General features: G+C 41.6%; 1 protein-coding gene across 1 annotated transcript in view; it reads left to right on the top strand.

Moving 5' to 3' along the window:
• LOC137380054 (receptor-type tyrosine-protein phosphatase gamma-like) overlaps positions 1–20,915 on the top strand; it is an 870,349-nt gene that overhangs the window by 685,060 nt on the left and 164,374 nt on the right. Inside the window, exon 10 of the mRNA XM_068051600.1 lies at positions 15,709–15,817. Coding sequence (XP_067907701.1) covers positions 15,709–15,817 — 109 coding nt within the window. The remainder of the gene's footprint in view (positions 1–15,708; positions 15,818–20,915) is intronic.

Below are 20,915 nucleotides of genomic sequence, written 5' to 3'. Positions count from 1 at the left end.
GTTTCATAGAATACCCAAATAAAGTCAGATAGGAAAAACAAAATGGCTATCAGGTCATTGTTTTCACCTACCATATGGCATCAAAGATGATATCTTATGTGAAAGAAATAGAGATGGGTAGGTTATGACGGCTGAAGACTGAAATTCCCATTGCCATCAATGGAAAACTTCAGGCTTGAGAGATTGATGGATGCTATTGTCAAACGATCTTTCAGATATAGAGCAGTTGGGAATAAAAATTACATTAAATAAGGAAGGCTGGGAGAATTGATAGCAGTTGAAGCTTACACTGATCAAGCTTCTTGCAGGTAGATAGCACAAAGTATGGAACTTTCAGAAAATTGGACAGATAAAGATACCCATGTATTGTAATCTGTTACATTTTAATGTAACAAAACAGTACAGGAGTATTCTAACAGCAGGAAGTAGCATTTTGGCTACTAATTTCAATAAATTCTACAAGAAAGTGTCAGTTTTTCCTGTAGCTTTACATATGCTTGTATATGGGAATTTGTTAGTGTTGGTAACATTTTAATTGAATTCCTAAATTCATTTTTATTTTTAATTTACTTTATAGATTGTATTCCTGAAGCTTTTTCTTTAAATACAATGTGCCATTGCCCTTTTTCCTCAGGCACTGTCCTATCGGCTGTCATTCTGTGTAATAGAATCAGATTTCATCTATTCATTATAATTGAAGATTTCTTTCATTCATTTCCATTTCTGTTTTCAATTTCTTCAAAAAATATTGTTATCCGGGTTGCATTAATGGATGATGCATTTTATGTAATCTTGCAGGAATCAATCAAAATGTCGTCAAGATCCTGATGTATTGCCGTGTTCCCCATTGTCATAACTGGCTATTCTTGAGCAGTTACTTATCTAAATTAAATAGAGAACTGGCCGCATATATCACATTGGAAAGATGGTGGCAGAAAGGACACCAGCATGTTAACTTTTGATTATTTACTCTGGGAGAAATTTGATGAATTGATTTGCATGGAGTAACTGTTAATATTCAATTTTCTGTTATGGACCCATGTGAAAAGCATTGTCTTAATTCATGCATTCTTGTTGCATAGTTCACATTCAGTTTGAGGATGAGAAGTTTGGGTCTGAACCTGGTGTCTTAAAATTAAATAAAGGCAATTACAAGTGTATGAAGGCAGAGTTAGCTCAAGGGGAAGTGGACTGGGAAAATAAGTTAAAAGGTAACACAGTAGAGAAGCAGTGGCAGACAATTAAGGAGATATTTCATAATTCTCAACAAAGAAAGAAAGACTGTATGAGAAGGATGCACCATCCATGGCTAATTAAGGATGTTACGGATGATAACAAATTGAAAGAAAAGGCGTGCAATGCTGCAAAGATTAGTGGTAGACCAGAAGATTGGGAAAACTTTAGAAAATCAGCAAAGGATGACTAAAAAATAATAAAGAGGGGGAAATTAGAGTATGAGAGTAAACTAACAAGAAATATAAAAAAAAGACAGTAAAAGCTTCTACAAATATATAAAAAGGAAGAGTAGCTAAAGTAATTGTTGGTCCCTTAGTGATGAGACTGGGGAATTAATAATGGGAAACCAAGAAGTAACAGAGACCTTGAACAAGTATTTTGTATTTGGCTTTACAGTAGAAGACACGAAAAGTATCCCAAGGAAAGCAGAAAATCAAGAGGGAAAAGGGAGGGCAGAACTTAAAACAATCACTATCACTAGAGAAAAAATATGAGGAAAACTAATAGGGCTAATGGCTGACAAGTCCCCTGGACTTGATGACCTGCATCATATGGTCTTAAAAGAAGTGGCTGCAGAGATAGTGGATGCATTAGCTGTAATCTCCCAAAATTCCCTTGATTCTGGAAAGGTCCCACCAGATTGGAAAACCACAAATGTAACTCCTCTATTCAAGAAAAGGTGGGGAGGATGGTGGTATGTGACCGAAAGCAGGAAACTATAGGCCAGTTAGCCTAACATCTGTCATTGGGAAAATGGTAGAATTCATTATTAAGGAAGTAGTAGCAGGACATTTCAAAAATCATAATGCAATCAAGCAGAGTCAACATGGCTTTATGAAAGCAAAATAGTGTTTAAGAAATTTATTAGAGATCTTTTAAGATGTAACGAGCATAGTGGATAAAGGGGAACCAGGAGATGTAGTGTATTTGGATTTCTAAAAGGTATTCAATAATGTGCTACATAAAAGGTTACTATACTAGTTAAGAGCTCATGGTGTTGAGGGTAACAGCATGGATAGAGAACTAACTGGAAACAAAGAGTCAGGATAAATGGGGCATTTTTCAGGTTGGCAAACTGTAACTAGTGGAGTGCCACAGGGAGCAGTGCTGGGGCCTTGACTATTTACGATCTACATTAATGACTCGGATGAAGGGACTGAGTGTATTGTATCCAATTTTGTGGATGATATGAAGATAGGTAGGAAAGCAAGTTGTGAGGAGGACACAAAGGATGGGATTTTATCTGAGCAACAAGGATCTCGACACCCGGCAAAAGCAATGCCGAGAACCACGCATCTCTCTTCTGTTGGAGGCCCACAGAATCAAGTGCAACTTAACAGGACAGCAATGGGCCTTCCATGGGATCAAGGACCCCAACAACAGATGTCCCGCCCTCTCAGAGCTGCCGGCCAATCAGAGGCTGGATTCCAGCTAACTGAGCAGAGTCACCGCAGAGGCGGCGGCTGCTGCCGGTGCAGCACCCAGCTGAGGCCCAGGAATGGCACTGAATCCAGGCCACAGGTAGTTCAGGGCAGGAGGGGCCTCGTGGGGTGGTTGTCGTGGGGGAGGGGGCTTTAGGGGGGGTCAGCAGCAAGGGCAGGAGTGTGGCACTGCAGGCTACCTGCAGCTCAGCTAATTGCGGTGGCAATGGGATGAGGCCCTTAATTGGGTGGGAAGGCCGTTCACTTAATTTCAGCGGAGACTGGAAGGTGGCGGGGTCCATCCCCGCCACCATCCCACCCAATTATATACTTTCCCTGCCTCCAAACCTGCCATGGGCTAGAGCATAAAATTCCCCCCAAGAAGTGTCTGCAAGGAGATATAGATAGGTTAAGTGAATGGGAAAAAAATTGGCAAATGGAGTATAATGTGGAAAATGTGGGTTGTCCACTTTGGTAGGAAGAATAGAAAAGCAGAATATTATTTACACGGGAGAGACTGCAGATTGCTGTGGTACAGAGGGATCTGAGTGTCCTTGTACATGAATCACAAAATATCAGCATGCAGGTACAGCAAGTAATTAGGAAGGCAAGTGGAATATTGGCCTTTATTGCAAGGGGAAAGGAGTATAAAAGTAGGGAAGTCTTGCGACAGGGTGTTGGTGAGATCACACCTAGAATACCGTGTATAGATTTGGTCTCCTTACTTAAGACGGGATATACTTACTTTGGAAGCAGTTCAGAAAAGGTTCCCTCGGCTAATTCCTGGGATGAGGGGTTATCTTATGAGGAAAGGTTGAGTAGGTTGGGCCTATACTCATTGGAGTTTAGAAGAATGAGAGTTGATCTTATTGGAACATGCAAGATTCTGAGGGCGCTTGACAGGGTAGATGCTGAGAGGATGTTTTCCTTCATGGGGGAATCTAGAACTAGGGGACACAGTTTCAAAATAAGGGGTCTCCCATTCAAGACACAGATGAGGAGAAATTTCTTCTCTCAGAGTGTCGTTAATCTTTGGAATTCTCTTCTCCAGAGAGCAGTGCAGGCTGGGTCATTGAATATATTCAAAGCTGAGTTGGACAGGTTGTTGATCTTCTTGGAAGTCAAAGCTTGTGGGGGGCAGGCAAGAAAGTGGAGCTAAGGCCACAATCAGATCAGCCATGATTTTATTAAATGGCCGAGCAAGCTCGAGGGTCTGAATGGTCTACTCCTGCTCCTATTTCTTATGTTCTTTATAGTTCACTTTCACTAAGGGTAAAACTTTCAGACCTTTGTAAACTAAATAAGATTTGGTTGTTATAACACAAGCAAGCAATTCAACCAAGAAAATAGACACAAAGGTTTTTTTTCTGGAATGTTCCAGGCCTTTTAGATAGTACTGGATTAGTGTGTAATGGAATTAGTCAGTTGGGTGAGAGAGAATTTAGCAGGATGCTGTTGAACAGCTGTGATGTACCATCATGGAGAAGCTGGACTGTCTTGGTGATGTGCTTCATGTGCCAGGCTCTGAAATTGCCTATTGTACTATAATGGGATTATGAGCCCAAGATTCTATTCCAAGGCCTTTTTAAACCAGTTGCCTTCCTAATCAGAAATCTGGAACACAGAATATAAAATTAGTTGGAAGCAAAATATTTCATTTCTCAGAATTACTGGGAGATAACCTGAACCAGTGTTTCAAATAGAAGTTTTAAATTCAGTTTTATTATGAATGTTATTAAAAGAGGACAGTAAAAGGAAAGTATGTTATACCATTGCCTGCAGTAATTATATGCAAGTATTTTAAAAGAACTTGTAGCAGATTCCCAGTCACAGCCTAAAGCTTTCTCAGCAGCACTGCAACTTTACTTTCCACCATTCCCATTCTCAGAATTGCCCTCCAAGAGCTGCCAGCCAATCAGAGGGCTGGCAGCTCAGTAGTATCGGCAGCGCCACTGTAAGCGGTGGCCACTGCTGATATTACAGGAGGCCTGGCACCAGGCCCAGCGCGAGAGCCCCGGACCAGAGGTGAATGAGACAGTCTGGCAGGCCCCAACAATGGGATTGGGGGGAGGGGAGCAAATTTCTGGAGGCATGGGCCTTTGTCACTGGGGACTCTCCTTGGGCCACAAATTGCTCACAGAGGAGCCCTTCCCCACCCCACCCCCATGACAAGCCCACAGGGAGGCTGCCTTGTTTTGTTGGGTGACCTCCCTGTGTGGCACAGGCCTAGCTACCCCCCTCCCCGCCCTGGAATTAAACCAGCGGCAGCGGGAAGAGGTCCTTAAGTGACTACTGATAGGCCACTTAAAGACAGCAGTTGGCCTCTGGACAGGAAGGCATCTTCAGCCCTCCCCTCGCCCAACTTAATCGCAGTGCGACGGGAAGGCGGCTGGCCCTCTGCCCTGCCTTCTGTCACAATTCTATGGGTCCCCTGCCTCCTAGTCTGTCTCTGGGGGAGGCCCATTAAAATCCGCCCTAGCCACTGCCAAACTGCAAAACCATCCTCTTAATGCTCCCAAACCCCAGCACCCTTCCTAAACCACTTTCACGCTCGCAAGGCACCACTCCCAGACCCCAGACTACCTGTTACAGTTCTACAGTTTCTTTTCATTCACTCTAGATATTTTTGATTTCCACCTGTCAATACTTTATCTACCAACTCTTTATGTCCCCGATACTCTCTTCACATCCTCATATACTGTAGGAAATTCATGGCCTTTCCACAGAATGAACAAAGAGATCTCCTCAGTTTATTCAGCGACTTGTTTTGTCACGCAATCTCATGTGATCTTCCTCGTATTTGAAAAGCAATGAAATAAAGCAGCGCTAGACCTTGACTTTAAACTACAAAACACGTTTATTAAACAGTAAAAGAACAAGCAAACAGTAGCAGTAATGCAAGGCATATTTTCCTGTATTTTTTTCAAGCTGAGCTACACATTCAATCGGTTTTAAAAAATCTAACTGGCTTGATACAGCTGCACTAAACTAAGATCAGGTTTTAGCACAATTCATATAAGAACATAAGAAATAGGAGCAGGAGTGGGCCATTCAGTCCCTCAAGCCAGCCCCGCCATTCAATAAGATCATGGCTGATCTGTCCCAGGGCGGCGCAGTGGTTAGCACCGCAGCCTCACAGCTCCAGCGACCCAGGTTCAGTTCTGGGTACTGTCTGTGTGGAGTTTGCTAGTTCTCCCTGTGACCGCCGAGTGCTCCGGTTTCCTCCCACAGCCAAAGACTTGCAGGTTGATAGGTAGATTGCCCCTAGTGTAGGTAGGTGGTAGGAGAATTGAGGGAAGGTGAGGATGTGGTAGGGAATATGGTATTAATGTAGGATTAGTATTAATGGGTGGTTGTTGGTCGGCACAGACTCAGTGGGCCGAAGGGCCTGTTTCAGTGCTGTATCTCTCTATGACTCCTCTTTCAGGCCTGCTCCGCTTAACCCTCAACTCACCGAGATTTCAAAAATCTATCTACCTCCTCAAATACATTTGATCACCTAGCCTCCACAACTGTCTGAGGTAGAGAATTCCAGAGATTCATCACCCTCTGAGAGAAGAAATTCCTTCACATCTCAGTTTTAAATGTGACCCCCTTATTCTGTAACTATGTCCCCTAGTTCCAGATTCCCCCACCAGAGGCATAGAGTACAAAAGTAAAGAAGTTTATAAAATGCTGGTTCAGTCTCAACTGGAGTATTGTGTACAGTTCTGGACACCACATTTTAGGAAGGATGTGAAGGCATTAGAGAGGGTGCAGAAAAGATTTATGAGAATGGTTCCAGGGATGAGGGACTTCTGTTATGTGGTTAGATTGGAGAAGCTAAGGTTGTTCTCCTTAGAGAAGAGAAGGTTGAGAGGTGATTTGATAGAGATTTTCAAAATCATGTGGGTCTGGACAGAGCAGATCAGAAGAAACTGTTCCCATTGGCGGAAGGGTCAAGAACCAGAGGACACCGGGTACTCAAGGTGAACGGCAAAAGAGCCAATGGCAACGTAAGGAAATTTTTTTCTGCAGCGTGTTCTTAGGATCTGGAATACAGTGCCTGAGAGTGTGATGGAGACAGATTCAATTGTGGCTTTCAAAACTGTTATGAAAGTACTTTTACAGTTTTTAATATTTTGTGAGGACTCATGTTTTAAAATTGTAGAAATCCTCCTTTGGAGGACTGAAGAGATTACATAGATGCTGGATTTAAAAAAAAAAGATTACTGGAAGGACTTTGGGACTTGGTTTAGAAACACACTTACTGGACGTCACATGACTTCAGGTAAGTTAACAGCAAGAGCCTTGGTGACTGGGGGAGTTGTTTACAGAGAAGTGACATCTCAAGATTTATGGTGGTCAAGAGTTGGCTTTGTTTTGGATATCAAAGTCAGTTGGGTGTCAGCTTGCTAAGAGAGAAGACACCAGTTCATCCTTTCTCCACCTTCTGCGAATCCAGTGAGATAGCTGAAACCCTTGATGCCGCAGTTCTCCTGGAAGGCCTGCTAGACTAATCCTCGACATTGAAGGGAACTGCTCCAAAAGATCCCAGTGACAGCTGTCTGCGCGTATTTGGAATGCTAAAATAAAGGGACAACTAATATCATTCCATATCCTCTCCTTTTCCTTCAAGAATTAACAAGTATTTGGCCAAAGTCTTTTTTTGGGGGGGTTTTTGGTAAAGAGATCTCTACAGAGAATTTTTTTTTTTTAACGTGTATGTGTGTGTTGGGCTAATTTAGAAGAGAATTTTCATATTTCAATCTGTGCTAATGCTTTGCATCTTTACTGAATAAGTCTTGTTTTATAATAAATTGATCATTTTGTTGTTTGTTAAAGAAACCTGGTAGGTGGGTTTTATTCTGAAATAAAAATAAATTATATAATTGGCTGTATTGGTAGCTGGGTAAACATTTAAATATATGTTGTGACCCATGGAGAAGTGGAACTAGAGAAAGATTGTGCACTCCTCCAGCCTCGGTTGTAAAAAAAGGGGATTGCATAATTATCTGAAGAGAAAATATTTGGAGAGCTATGGGGAAAGGGTGGGGGATTGGGACTAGCTGAATTGCTCCTGCAGAGAGCTGGCACAGACATGAAGTGCTAAATGGCCTCCTTCTGTGCTGTAACCATTCTGTGATTCTATTCTATGATTCTATGAGCCTGATCCACTATTCAATATGATCACGGCTGCGCTTCTGCCTCAACTCCAATTTTCTTCCCCTCCGCATGTCCCTTAATTCCCTGAGACCAAAAATCTGTCTATCTTACGCTTCAATATACTCAACAATGAAACATCCACAACCCTTTGGGATGGAAAATTCCAAAGATTCACAACCCTCTGATTGAAGATATTTTCCCCATCTGAGTCCTAAATGATCAGCCCCTTATCCTGAGATTGTGCCCCCATGTTCTAGATTTCCCAGCCAGGAGAAACAACCTCTCAGTGCCTACCCCGTCAAGCCCTTTCAGTATCTTGTATGCTTCAATGAGATCACCTTTCATTCTTCTAAACTCAAGAGAGTATAGGCTCAATTTACTCAGCCTCTCATCATAGGACAACCCTCCCATCCTAGGAGCCAATCTACTGAACCTTTGCTGTACCACCTTCCATACAAGGATATCAGTCCTTAAATATGCAAACCAAAACTGCACACAGTACTCCAGGTATGGTCTCACCACAGCCCTATACACTTGTAGCAAGACTTTATTATTTTTGTACTCCAAACCCCCTGCAATAAAGCTCAACATGCCTTTTCCCTTCCTTTTTGATTGCTGTATCCACATGCTAACTTCCTGTGTCCTTGTACAAGTACACCCAAATCTCTCTGAATGTCAAAATTTAGTAGTTCCGCACCTTTTAAAGAATATTCTGCTTTTCTATTCTTAGTACCAAAGTGAATAACATAATACTTCCCCACATTACACTCCATCTGCCACCTTGTTGCCCATTCACTTAACCTGTCCATTTCTCTGCAGCCTCTTTGTGACCTAAGCTTACATTCTCAACTAGCTTTGTATTCATATAGATTGTAAATAGCTGAGACCCCAGCACTGATTCTTGTGGCATTCCACTAGTTTTAGCCTGCCAACTTAAAAATGCACCGTTTATGCCTACACTTGGCTTTCTATCCATTAACCAATCCTCCATCCATCCTAATACATTACTCCCAACTGCATAAACCCTTATCTTGTGTATTAGCCTTTTATATGGCACCCTTATCGAATGCCTTTTGGAAATTCAATTTACTACATCTACTGGCTCCCCTTCACTCTGTGTTATCACACTATTATTTTCTAAGTGCATTGCTAAGACTTCCTTAATAATAGATCCCAACATTTTCCTGATGACTGATATCAGGCTAACTAGCCTGTAGTTCGTTGTTTCGTTTCTCCTTCCTTTCTTGAATAACGGTGTTACGCTTGCTAACTTCCAATCTGTTGGGACTATACAAGAATCTAGGGAATTTTGGAAAATCATAACCAGTACCTCCACTATCTCTGTAGCTACATCTTTTAGAACCCTATGATGTAGGCCATCAGGTCCTGGAATTTTGTTAGCTTTTAGTCCCTTAAGTTTCTCCGATACCTTTTCTCTGCTGATATTAGTTACCTTAAGTTCCTCACTCTTACTAACGCCTTGGTTACCCTCTATTTCTGGTATGTAATTTGTGTCTTCTACTGTGAAGACACACACAAAATATCTGTTCAACATCTCTGCCATTTCCTCATTCCCCATGATAATTTCTCCTGTCTCTGCCTCTAAGGGACCAATGTTTACTTTAGCTACTCTCTTCCTTTTTATCTACTTGTAAAAGGTCTTACAATCTGTTTTAATATTCCTGGCTAGTTTACTCTCATTAGTTTTATTTCCCTTTTTATCAACATTTTGGTCGCCCTTTGTTGTTTTTTAAAACTCTCCCAATTCTCAGGCTTACTGCTGTTCTTTACAACATTATAAGCCTCTTCTTTTAATCTGAATGCTATCCTTAATTTGCACAGATGGATCTTTCTCACTGCGATTTTGTTTTTTCATGGAATGTATTTTTGTTGAACATTTTGAATCATTTCTTTATCTGTTTCCCAGTGTTTATTTACTGTTATACCTTTTAGTCTATTAACCCATCAACCATCGCCAGTTCTCCCTTCATACATATGTAATTCGCTTTTTTTAAGTTTAAGATTCTTGTTTGGGACTGGAGAATGTTGCACTCAAAATTAATATGGAATTCAATTGTATTATCATCATTTTTTCCTCGAGGATCTTTTACTATGAGATTACTAATTAAACCTGCCTCATTACACAATACCAAATTTAAAATAGCTTTACCCCTAGTTGGTTCCATAATGTTTTGTTCCAGGAAACAGTCGCAAAAGCATTCCATAAACTCATCTTCCAGAACGTCTTTGCCAATTTGATTTATCCAGCCTATATGAAGGTTAAAGCCTCCCATGATTATTCATTGTCTTTGTTACAAGCCCCAATTATTTCTTGCTTAATGCTCTGTTCAACAGTATAGCTACTGTGTATAAACTCCTCCCACAAGCTTTTTCTGACCCTTGTTATTCCTAATCTCCACCCATACTGATTCTACTTCCTGATCTTCTGAGCCAAGATCCTTTCTCATTATTGTCTTTATGTCATCCTTTACTATCAGGACTACTACTCTTCATTTCCATTCTGCCTGTCTTTTTAAAATGTTGTGTATCCTGGAATATTTATTTCCCAACCTTGGTCACCTTGTAACCATGTCTCTGTAAACCATTTATCTTTATTTGTGCCACAAGTTCATCTGCCTGATTATGAATGCTTCGCACATTCACCGAAAGAGCTTTTTTTAACTACTGTTCTTTGCATGGACCTTATTCGCTGATGCACTATTATCGTTAATCTCTGTCCTTTCCTGTCTCGCGCTGCTTACCTTTACCGAAATTGCTACACTGCTCTATTGCCTTGACCTTTCTCTTTAGATTTGTAAATCTCCATTCACCTAACCCCTCCCCCTCCCCTTCTCCCCCCTCCCCCCCGTTTATGTTGAAATCCACTACCCTAGTTATACGATTCAGCAGGATCTCAGCCTTGTTTAAGTGGCCCCCATCCCAATGGAACAGCTCCCTCTTTCCCCAGTATGAGTGTCACTGTCCCATGAATTGAAACCCCTTCTTCCCACACCACTCTCTCAGCCACACATTTAATTCTCTAATCTGCTTGTCCCTATGCCAATTGGTGCATGGCTCAGGTAATAATCCAGAGATGATTACCTTTGAGGTTCTGCGTTTTAATTTTGATCCTAACGCCTCAGAGACTCACAGCAGAACATAATACCTAGGTTTTTTTTATTCATTCATGGGATGTGGGCATCGCTGGCAAGGCCAGCATTTGTTGCTCATCCCTAATTGCTCTTGAGAAGGTTGTGGTGAGCTACTTCCTTGAACCGCTGCAGTCCATGTGAGGTAGGTACACCCACAGTGCTGTTAGGAAGGGAGTTCCAGGATTTTGACCTAGCGACAGTGAAGAAATGTCGATATAGTTCCAATTCAGGATGGTGTGTGGCTTGGAGGGAACCTTGCAGGTGGTGATACTCCCATGCATCTGCTGCCCTTGTCCTTCTAGTTGATAGAAGTCGTGGGTTAGGAAGGTGCTGTCAAAGAGCCTTGGTGCATTGCTGCAGTGCATCTTGTCGATGATACACACTACTGCCACTGTGCATCGTTGGTGGAGGGAGTGAATGTTTGTGGATGGGGTACCAATCAAGAGGGCTGCTTTGTCCTGGATGGTGTCGAGCTTCTTGAGTGTTGTTGGAGCTGCACCCATCCAGGCAAGTGGAGAGTATTCCATCACACTCCTGACTTGTGCCTTGTAGATGGTGGGCAGGCTTTGGAGAGTCAGGAAGTGAGTTACTCGCCACAGGATTCCTAACCTCTGACCTGCTCTTGTAGCCACGGTATTTATATAACAAAGAACAAACAAAGAACTGTACAGCACAGGAACAGGCCATTCGGCCCTCCAAGCCTGCACCGATCTTGATGCCTGCCTAAACTAAAACCTTCTGCACTTCCGGGGACCGTATACCTCTATTCCCATCCTATTCATGTACTTGTCAAGATGCCTCTTAAACGTTGCTATTGTACCTGCTTCCACCACCTCCCCCGGCAGCAAGTTCCAGGCACTCACCACCCTCTGTGTAAAGATTTTTTGTTTTCTTTTTTTTTTAACTTCTCCAGTTCAGTTTCTCGTCAATGGTAACCCCCAGGATGTTGATAATGGGGAATTCAGCAGTCGTAATGCTCTTGAAAGTCAAGGGGAGATGGTTAGATTCTGTCTTGTTGGAGATGGTCATTGTCGGGCACTTGTGTGGCGAGAATGTTACATGCCACTTATCAGCCCAAGCCTGGATATTGTCCAGGTCTTTTCTGCATTCCTGCACGGACTGCTTCACTATCTGAGGAGTTGCGAATGGTGCTGAGCATTGTGCAATCATCAGCGAACATCCCACTTCTGACCTTACAATTGAAGGAAGGCCATTGATGAAGCAGCTGAAGATGGTTGGGCCTAGAACACTACCCTGAGGAACTCCTGCAGTGATGTCCTGGAGCTGAGATGATTGACCTCCAACAACCACAGCCAACTTCCTTTGCGCTAGGTATGACTCCAACCAGCAGAGAGTTTTCCCCCTGATTCCCATTGACTCCAGTTTTGCTAGGGCTCCTTGATGCCATACACAGTCAAATGCTGCCTTGATGTCAAGGGCAGTCACTCTCACCTCACCTCTTGAGTTCAGCTCTTTTGTCCATGTTTGAACCAAGGCTGTAATGAGGTCAGGAGCTGAGTGGCCCTGGCAGAACCCAAACTGAGCATCACTGAGCAGGTTATTGCTAAGCAATTGCCGCTTGATGGCACTGTTGATGACCCCTTCCGTCACTTTACTGATGATTGAGAGTGGATTGATGGGGTGGTAATTGGCCTGGTTGGACTTGTCTTGCTTTTAGTGTACATGACATACCAGGGCAATTTTCCACATTGCCGGATAGATGCCAGTGTTGTCGTTCTACCTATGTTGTTGGTTCTTACGTGGACCACGATATCTGGATCCTCCCCCTCCCACTCCAAGGTCATCTCCAGCCGTGAGGAGGTAGAGTCATAGAGTTATACAGCACAGCAACCCTTCGGCCCACCATGTCTGCACTGGCCATCAAGACCCTCTATTTTAATCCCATTTTCCAGCACTTGGCCTGTAGCCTTGTATGCTATGGCATTTCAAGTGCTCATCTAGATACTTCTTAAATGTTGTGAGGGTTCCTGCCTCTACCACCCCTTCAGATGCATTTAACCCTGGCATGGGCAGGCAACAGAACCTTCAGAAGTCCTGGTCACAGCTGCAGAGAACAGTATCTATCTCCCTGACTATACTGTCCCTGTCACAACCACATCCCATGGTGCTGTGGTCAGTTTGCACATCCATCCTGCAGTCCTTGTTCTCACCCGCACAGGTAGCAAGTACCTCATATCTATCGGTCAAAGTCAAGGGCCGAGGCTCCTCCATCACCACATTCTGGATCCCATTCCTGCTTGACTTGCAGTCACACCCTTTTAGCTATGACTATTGACCAACTCTAAAGTTGTTATTAACAGAAGGGTCTGACTGCCTCCTGAAACAAAGTGTCCAGGTAATTCTCCCCCTCCCTGATGTCCCATAATGTCTGCAGCTTGGACTCCAACTCAACAACTCTGAGCCAAAGTTGTCCAAGCTCTGCAGATATGGTTGTCCAGGATTGCAATGCTCTCCACAAACTCCCACATTTTTCAGTTACACACTATCTGCCCTGCCATGGCTATCTAACCTTATTATTTTTTTGATTAGTGAATTAGTTATATATAGCAAAATAATAGCACGTTACAGCCTCCTAGCTTAGAGACCAGCTACTGGAGGTAAAACAAAAAGAATGAAAAAGCAGCACCTCCTTCCCCCTCTGCGCTGAATTCCTACTTGCAAAATTCTGAACTTTAGCAGTCTTTTAACAAAGAATTCTGGTTCCCCAATCAACCTGTGCTTCACACTCTCAGCCGACTCCCATACCATACGATACAAAGCAAATCCCACTTTAACTTGGGTTAGGATTTAAGCACAAAGGCAGGATTCTCAATTATGGCACTGGAAATCACAGCTAAGTTTTTTTAAAAAGCTTATTTTATTTTTAATAATGATGAGTTGAACAGTCTGCAAGATGTCCAACACTAAGATGCCCAGATACAAAAGTCGTACATGTCAGAACCTACAAGGTTTCATATATTTTAACAAGCTGAAGCAGACCCAGTCAATTAGACACACAGACTAGAGCTTAAAACATGTGAGGTTTGTTCACCCATGCCTTTTGTGTCATTATATGCAGTGATCAGCAAGACAATAACAGGGATTACATTCCAGCCTACACCTACTCACAATCCACTCCTTCCTCTCCAACCTCCCCTCTCACTCTGTTACCATTCACAGAGCCCCAAAAAATATTGAACGAGCATGCGCAGCTGTCCAAAATATGGTGTAGCGAAGGAACAAAACTGAAATCCAAGGTCATTGAGAGAGGGTCAATCTCTGGAAGCAAAATTTCTGGACAAATTTCCAACAAAAATATAGACAACTTTATGAGTAGATTTCTATGTGTTTTACAAATTCTCCTCGCTTTTATTTCCAGTTTTTTTCTCTAACTTTTGAGTACTATTGCAAGGAGCAGTAGTGAACATAGTGGTCATCGAGTGACAGATATCACCCTAATGGCTCTGCCAGCCTCAAAGCCCAAGGTTATTGACTTGCTCAGGTAATTTATCTCGGTGACTATACTGTCCCCGTCACTACCACATCCGTCCTGCAGTCCTTGTTCTCATCCACACAGGTAGCAAGTACCTCATATCTATTGGTCAAAGTCAAGGGCGAAGCTGTTCCATCACCACATTCCTGCTTGACTCACAGTCACACCCTTTTATCCCTGACCATTGACCAACTCTAACGTTGTATTTCAGTGCAGTGCTGCTCATTAATGTTGGGACTTGCACAATATTTTAAATACTTTACGTATTCAAGAGCAAGACTGAATTTGGCAACTGGCTATGACATTATTACTGAAAATCAGTGAAATGTTTTACACCAGACATTATTAATGTGAAATGCCAACACTGGATTTGATATTGACATAGCTTTGGCTGTTTCACATCTTCAAACATACAGACTCTGCTGCTAACAGCTGTCCAGGGGGTTTACCATCAGCTTACGTGTCAAGTGGCTGTCATGCTGTCATTTGTATGCTGCAGAGAGCCTGTGAGGTAATGAGAATAAGTAAGAAAATTATATTTTTCCAGTATGGGGTAACCTTCAAAACAACATGGACTTTGGCTGGGACTTCACCAAAAGCTGTTCAGGTTCAGCCCTTCTTGCATCCTATTTCTTTGGTAGAGAGCCATGACCTGCCTTTAAATAGAGGCAGCTGCATGCAACAAATATGGTTTTAGTACCACTTTAAGCCTGAATTTCTACTAATGGAATGATGCAAAAGACCTGTATGTTTTGGCAAAAAAATGGACTTTATTCGCTGTGGAATAAATTAGACTGTAATTCTTGTTGCATTTGTTCATTTTATTGCAGCTTAATCGCACTAATACACAGAAAGCATTTATTTATCTATTCATAAATCTTAATCTAATCCTAGTTCCTGAAGGATAATGACTTTGCACCATACCATATTTATATTGGGTCTTTAAGTATCTTTCTAACTTTGTGAATTGGGAAGAGTTAAGTCCCACTGGGCAAGAATATTGTCTCGTTTTATATAAAGTGGCATTTGTCAAATCTTTTAACTATTTTTGTCAGTATTTAAAAGGATTGTTTTGTTTGAATGCCGACGAATAGACTTAAGAGCGTGTAGCTGATCATAGATTGTATTTAAAATAATCAAAAGGTTGTGTGGTATTGCCTGGAGGGTTTAATACTTTTAAGACTATCACATTCTAATTGCTCCTACAATTTATTAGCTGAATATGCAATAAGTAATTTGTCTACTTGTATTACTATTACAGGAAGCGATTATCAATCATGTCTCCCTGGATAAACTTTACCTGTTTCGTGTTCAAGCTGTGTGTCAGAATGATCTGCGAAGTGATTTTAGCCAGACAATGCTGTTTCAAGGTGAGTCAACATGAGAAAAATGATCGAATTTTGAAAATGCTAATGTTTATTTAAACCTTAATAAATGTTCTATTTCTGGTCAACAAAACTATAAAGTGAGTATAAGTGCAAGTTCTTTACTCTGCTTCTGCCTCTCCCTTTCCACTACTGATCTTTGATTTCTCTATTGTGAGGTTTCTGTCCTGTGTGTTGACAGGATTGAACAAATCTGATCAAATCATAAATGTATAAATACTTCTAATTCCATCAGAAAATAGCATATGGATTTGTGAGATTTAACAGCTGTTTTGCAAAGCACTGCAGAAATACTTTAAAGAAAAATAGTCACTAATAAGTAACTCATTATCATTATTGCAAATAACACAGGTAAAAATGATTACATTTTGAGAGATTTGTAAATTCAAATTAGAGGAAAAATCTATAGTTTATTACAAAAATACAGAAATCTGGCAATTCACAAATGTGTAGAGACAATATCAAAGCAGTGTTTTTGGAACAAAGTAAACCATTGGTAATGCAGTACTGAGATAACAAGGGAAACTGGAAATCTGAGGTAAAAGCAGAAATGGCTGAAAATGCACATCAAGTCCATCAGCAACTGAAAAGAATGGAATACTGATTTGGGGAAAAGTGAGTTTTACCAAAATGTATTATTATTTTATTTTGACAAATCTTTACAAATTACTTTTATTTCATATTTCTGATTGTACATGTGGGGAAAAATAACGTGTGTGTCTATAGTGATGCAATGTGGTGTTTAGATATTGTTATAAACCAAGAGCAAAGTTCAAGATATTTACACAGTGTTCTGAACTCCAAGTATATTATTATTTATCCTTCAACCAACACCCAGATGTTACTTGCTTTTAATAGTGCACGCTATTTAGCATTCTGTATTTTAACCCAATTTAGAGCTGCTAGAGTTTGTAACCTTATGGCTATTCCATATGTTGTCACTAGGAATGTGTCTATCACTGGACTATGGTCACAATGGTATCACCTAATGAGAGGAGATGGCTTTGCTGAAAAATAATAAGCATTCCCTAATATCTTCCTAAAATAATTATAGCCTACATATTTGAATACCTGTTTTCAAAATGGGAACAAATGAGTGTAATTGCTAATTGACAGGGAAACAATGGAAAATCTCACAATGTTAGTTTTATAATTAAGTCTTCAGCTACATCCCTCTGTCTAGATTTACTGGAGTGTAAGTGGCCCTGCATCATCCTCCCCCCCTGCAATTCTCTCTTGCTCTTCTTGCCCATAACTCATAATGACAGTTTTTATTCTTGTCAAATGCAAGTTCAGTAATGGAATAGATGTATTATGGAATGACAAAAATGTAGTTATCTGTTCCTTGCAGATATATTCTACACTATGATAAAGCTGTGCTTGGAAACATATTGGGCTTTGTAAATAGCATATCGAGGACATTGTTTCTAGGACTAAATGGATGTGTGATGGGTGACTCTCCATACACAGGATGAGGGACAGATGAAGTAAATTGAAATCAGATTCAAATTGATGTATGGCAAACTGGTTTTAGAAGCAGAAACACAAGACATAAAATTTAAAAGCTGATTCCAGTGAAATGAAAATGGTTGTTCAAAGCAAGACTGCATTGATGCATGTATAAAAAGGTACCATTTTATGATGGTCATGCATTCAGTGACTGGAGCATGCACAGAAAGTATGTCCATTTAAAGAAAAGAAAGACTTGCATTTATATAGCGCTTTGCACAATCACCGGATATCTCAAAGTGCTTTACAGCAAATTAAGTACTTTTGAAGAGTAGACACTGTTGTAATGTAGGAAATGCGGCAGCCAATTTACGCACAGCAAACTCCCACAAACAGCAATGTGATAATGACCAGATGATCTGTTTTTTGTGATGTTGATTGAGGGATAAATTTTGGCTGGATAATTCCCCTGCTCTTCTTCAAAATAGTGCCATGGGATCTTGTACATCCACCTGAACAGGCAGATGGGGCCTCAGTTTCACGTCTCATCTGATAGAAAGCACCTCTGACAGTGCAGCACAGCCTCAGTACTGCACTCGATGTCAGCCTTGATTTTTGTGCTCAAGCCCTGGAGTGGGACTTGGCCTGGAATCTTGTGACTGTTACGACCAGGTGAGAAAGGGTCTAGGGGTTCCGTCTCAGCCTTTGCCTGTTAACCGTAACAGAGTTTAATTTTAGAAACACCATGTTTTTAGCTCCCCTTCAGTGAATCCTTGTTCAGTGCTCCAGTTGTAAGGCAAAGAAATCCGATAGGTTTCCTTAGATTTAAACAAGAAAGGTGGAAATATTAATCTTAAACTCTAATCTGGTTAACGACTACGAATATGCGATGCGACCACGCTAGCATGCATACGCAATAAACGCACGCGCAGATAGAGACAGAAAAAGTAAAAAGAATAAAGGGGAAAATTTTGAGGCAATATCTGTTAGTTATTTACTGTCCTTTGAGTTCAGTGGTTGCCGGTAAGTTCTGCTATTCATTGGGGCCCAGTTCACGCTTCAACTTGTTTCGATGTCGGAGTCTTTACTCTCTTGAGGTGTTTGTGTCTCCCGTGGGTCCGGTGGCTTGGGAAAAGGCAAGAGAGAGACAGCCAGGAGAGAGGCTTCCTTATTCCAGCTTCAGTTGCAAAACTGCCTTCTGTTCCTTTCTGTGTGGCACAAGTAAAAAACCAAGTTGGCCAGCAGGTCAGTCATGTGACTAACTGGCTTTACTACTTCTGCAGTTGTGGATTGTATTATATTAGCAGGTCCTGGAATGCGTTTCCTTACACCTTCAGTGTCTGGTGATCAAAATCCATTTAGGTTAATTGGATCAGGGAATAGTCCTTTGTCTCCACAAGCAGCGTCTCTTAGAATGCAAATGTCCTTCCAGCCCAAATGTCTGGTGATCTCTTTAACAAGTCATTTCTTCACTACAGCAACAGTTTAAAATTGATGTCCATATGACGAAATTAATACGCCTCATTCTTGGCAGGTGCGTGACTTGACTCAGGCGAGAATAGTACCAATTGAGCCAAAGCTGACACTAACATTTGATGTTGCAAATATTTGTTTGTAAGCTTCGGGTAAGAAATGGACTGGGTTCAGCTTCGCTGCTTCTAATGTTGTGCAGCTTACTAACATGCTCATCGGTACTTATACATGCCTGTGGAATTGTAGTTTTGCAAGGTGAGGAAATATTGGCCTGAAAAGACAGGAAAGTACCTTTGTGGAGAGGGAACATGAGGAATTCAGAGTTTTAAAACTTTCATTTTACAGCTAGCAAATGACCAGTGGAAAGCAGGTTTATGAATAAACAATTCCTTTATTCCAGTCTTCCATACATGATAGTAAGAGAAAACTTATATTTATTTTTATCTTTCATATCCTTACAAAGTTCCAAAGTGGTTTGCAGTCAATGAAGTACTTTTGAAGTGCAATCACTGTAGTCACATAGGTAAACATGGGAGCCAATTTGCACAGAGCAATGTCCCACGAACAGCTATGAGATAAGTGGCCAGATAATCTTATTTGGGGGGAGGTGTTGGTTGAGAGATAAATTTTGGCCAGGGCACTTTGAGACCTCCTCTGCTCTTCTTCAAGTAGTCCCGTGGGATCTTTTACATCTAACTGAGAGAGCACCTCCAACTGTACAGCATTTTCTCAGTAACCTACTGAAGTATGAGCCTAGATATGTGCTCAAGTCCCTGGATGGGGCTTGAATCCACAAGCTTCTAACTCAGAAGTGGGAGTGCTACCACTGAGCCAAAGATGACACGAGGAGTACAACCTGGCTTGATTAAGTTTTAAAGAAACAGCGTGTTGAGAATACACATTCTGTTGCAGATTGGTAACATTCCAGTAATATACATGCTGTCCTCCTCCCACTGAAAGTCTAATGCCTGTGGCATTACTTAGTTTTTTTTAATTCATTCATGGGATGTGAGCGTCACAGGCTAAGCCAGCATTCATTGCCCATCCCTAATTGCCCTTGAGAAGACAGTGGTGAGCCGCCTTCTTGAACTGCTGCAGTCCTTGAGGTGTAGGTACACCTACACCTACTGTTACGAAGAGTGTTCCAGGATTTTGACCCAGTGACGGTGAAGGAACGATGGTATCGTTCCAAGTCTGGATGGTGTGTGGCTGCTGCATCTCAACACTGGCTGCTTCAGTATCTGAGGAGTCATGAATGGTGCTGAACATTGTGCAACATTGTTAAGTACAGGAGTATAAACACATCTAATTTATGGCAGTTTACTCTCACTGCTGTGTACAGAGGAAAATATATGAGCTTAGGACAGTGGGCAACCAGGCCCCTGCTCGTTCCAGATGGTGGCCAAGCAACTGCGGATGGGTACTGCACCTGAGCAATGAGGAAAAAACGGTGGGGTGGGGGGTGGGGAAAAGAGAGAAAAGACGAGGAGCACACTGTTCTGCTATCTACAAACAGTTTCACTCGTCTATTTTTCATAAGGTTCTTCCCTTCTCGTCTTTTAACTATATCTGTGACAGATGCTAAACTTGTAATTATGCCCCAATTGTAGATCAGTTGCCATTCTGAAAGGATGGTCCTTGAGATTTTACACAGTTTGCTGCAGTTGGATTTAGATCCAGAAACTTTTTCTCTCATTGTTTTGTCCATTTCTGCACAAGTTAGATCTGTAACATTGAGGGGAATTTTAATTCCAAGGATGGGTGGGTTGAGGGCAGGTGGAAGGTTTAAAAAATTAATTACTCAAATCTGACCCCAAACTGCCTCCAACCTGCTCACCCAGTTTTAACAGAGGCAGGCTGGAGGGCAGGTGACTCGCCCATTTCAGGAGGTCAGTAAAATCTTCTAAGGTGGCTGCATGCCTCCAGGCATTCCCAGCAGGTAAAAGCAGGTCTGAAGATCCATGACGTAAGTACGTTTACAACACTACTCTACACCCTTGTATGCTATTCCCCTCAATATAAAGGCCAGGGTTCCATTAACCTTTTAGATTATTTTCTGTACCTGTTCATGAAATGTAACAATCTATGTACCTAAACCCCAAGTCTGTTTGGACCTCCACTGCTTCTAGCTTTTCAGCATTTAGCTCTGATTTACCCTTTT

The sequence above is a fragment of the Heterodontus francisci genome, chromosome 19 (genome assembly GCF_036365525.1).
Source record: "Heterodontus francisci isolate sHetFra1 chromosome 19, sHetFra1.hap1, whole genome shotgun sequence".
Classification (NCBI taxonomy): domain Eukaryota; kingdom Metazoa; phylum Chordata; class Chondrichthyes; order Heterodontiformes; family Heterodontidae; genus Heterodontus; species Heterodontus francisci.
The sequence above is the reverse complement of the archived record's forward strand: the minus strand, read 5'-3'. Positions and strand labels throughout refer to the sequence as shown.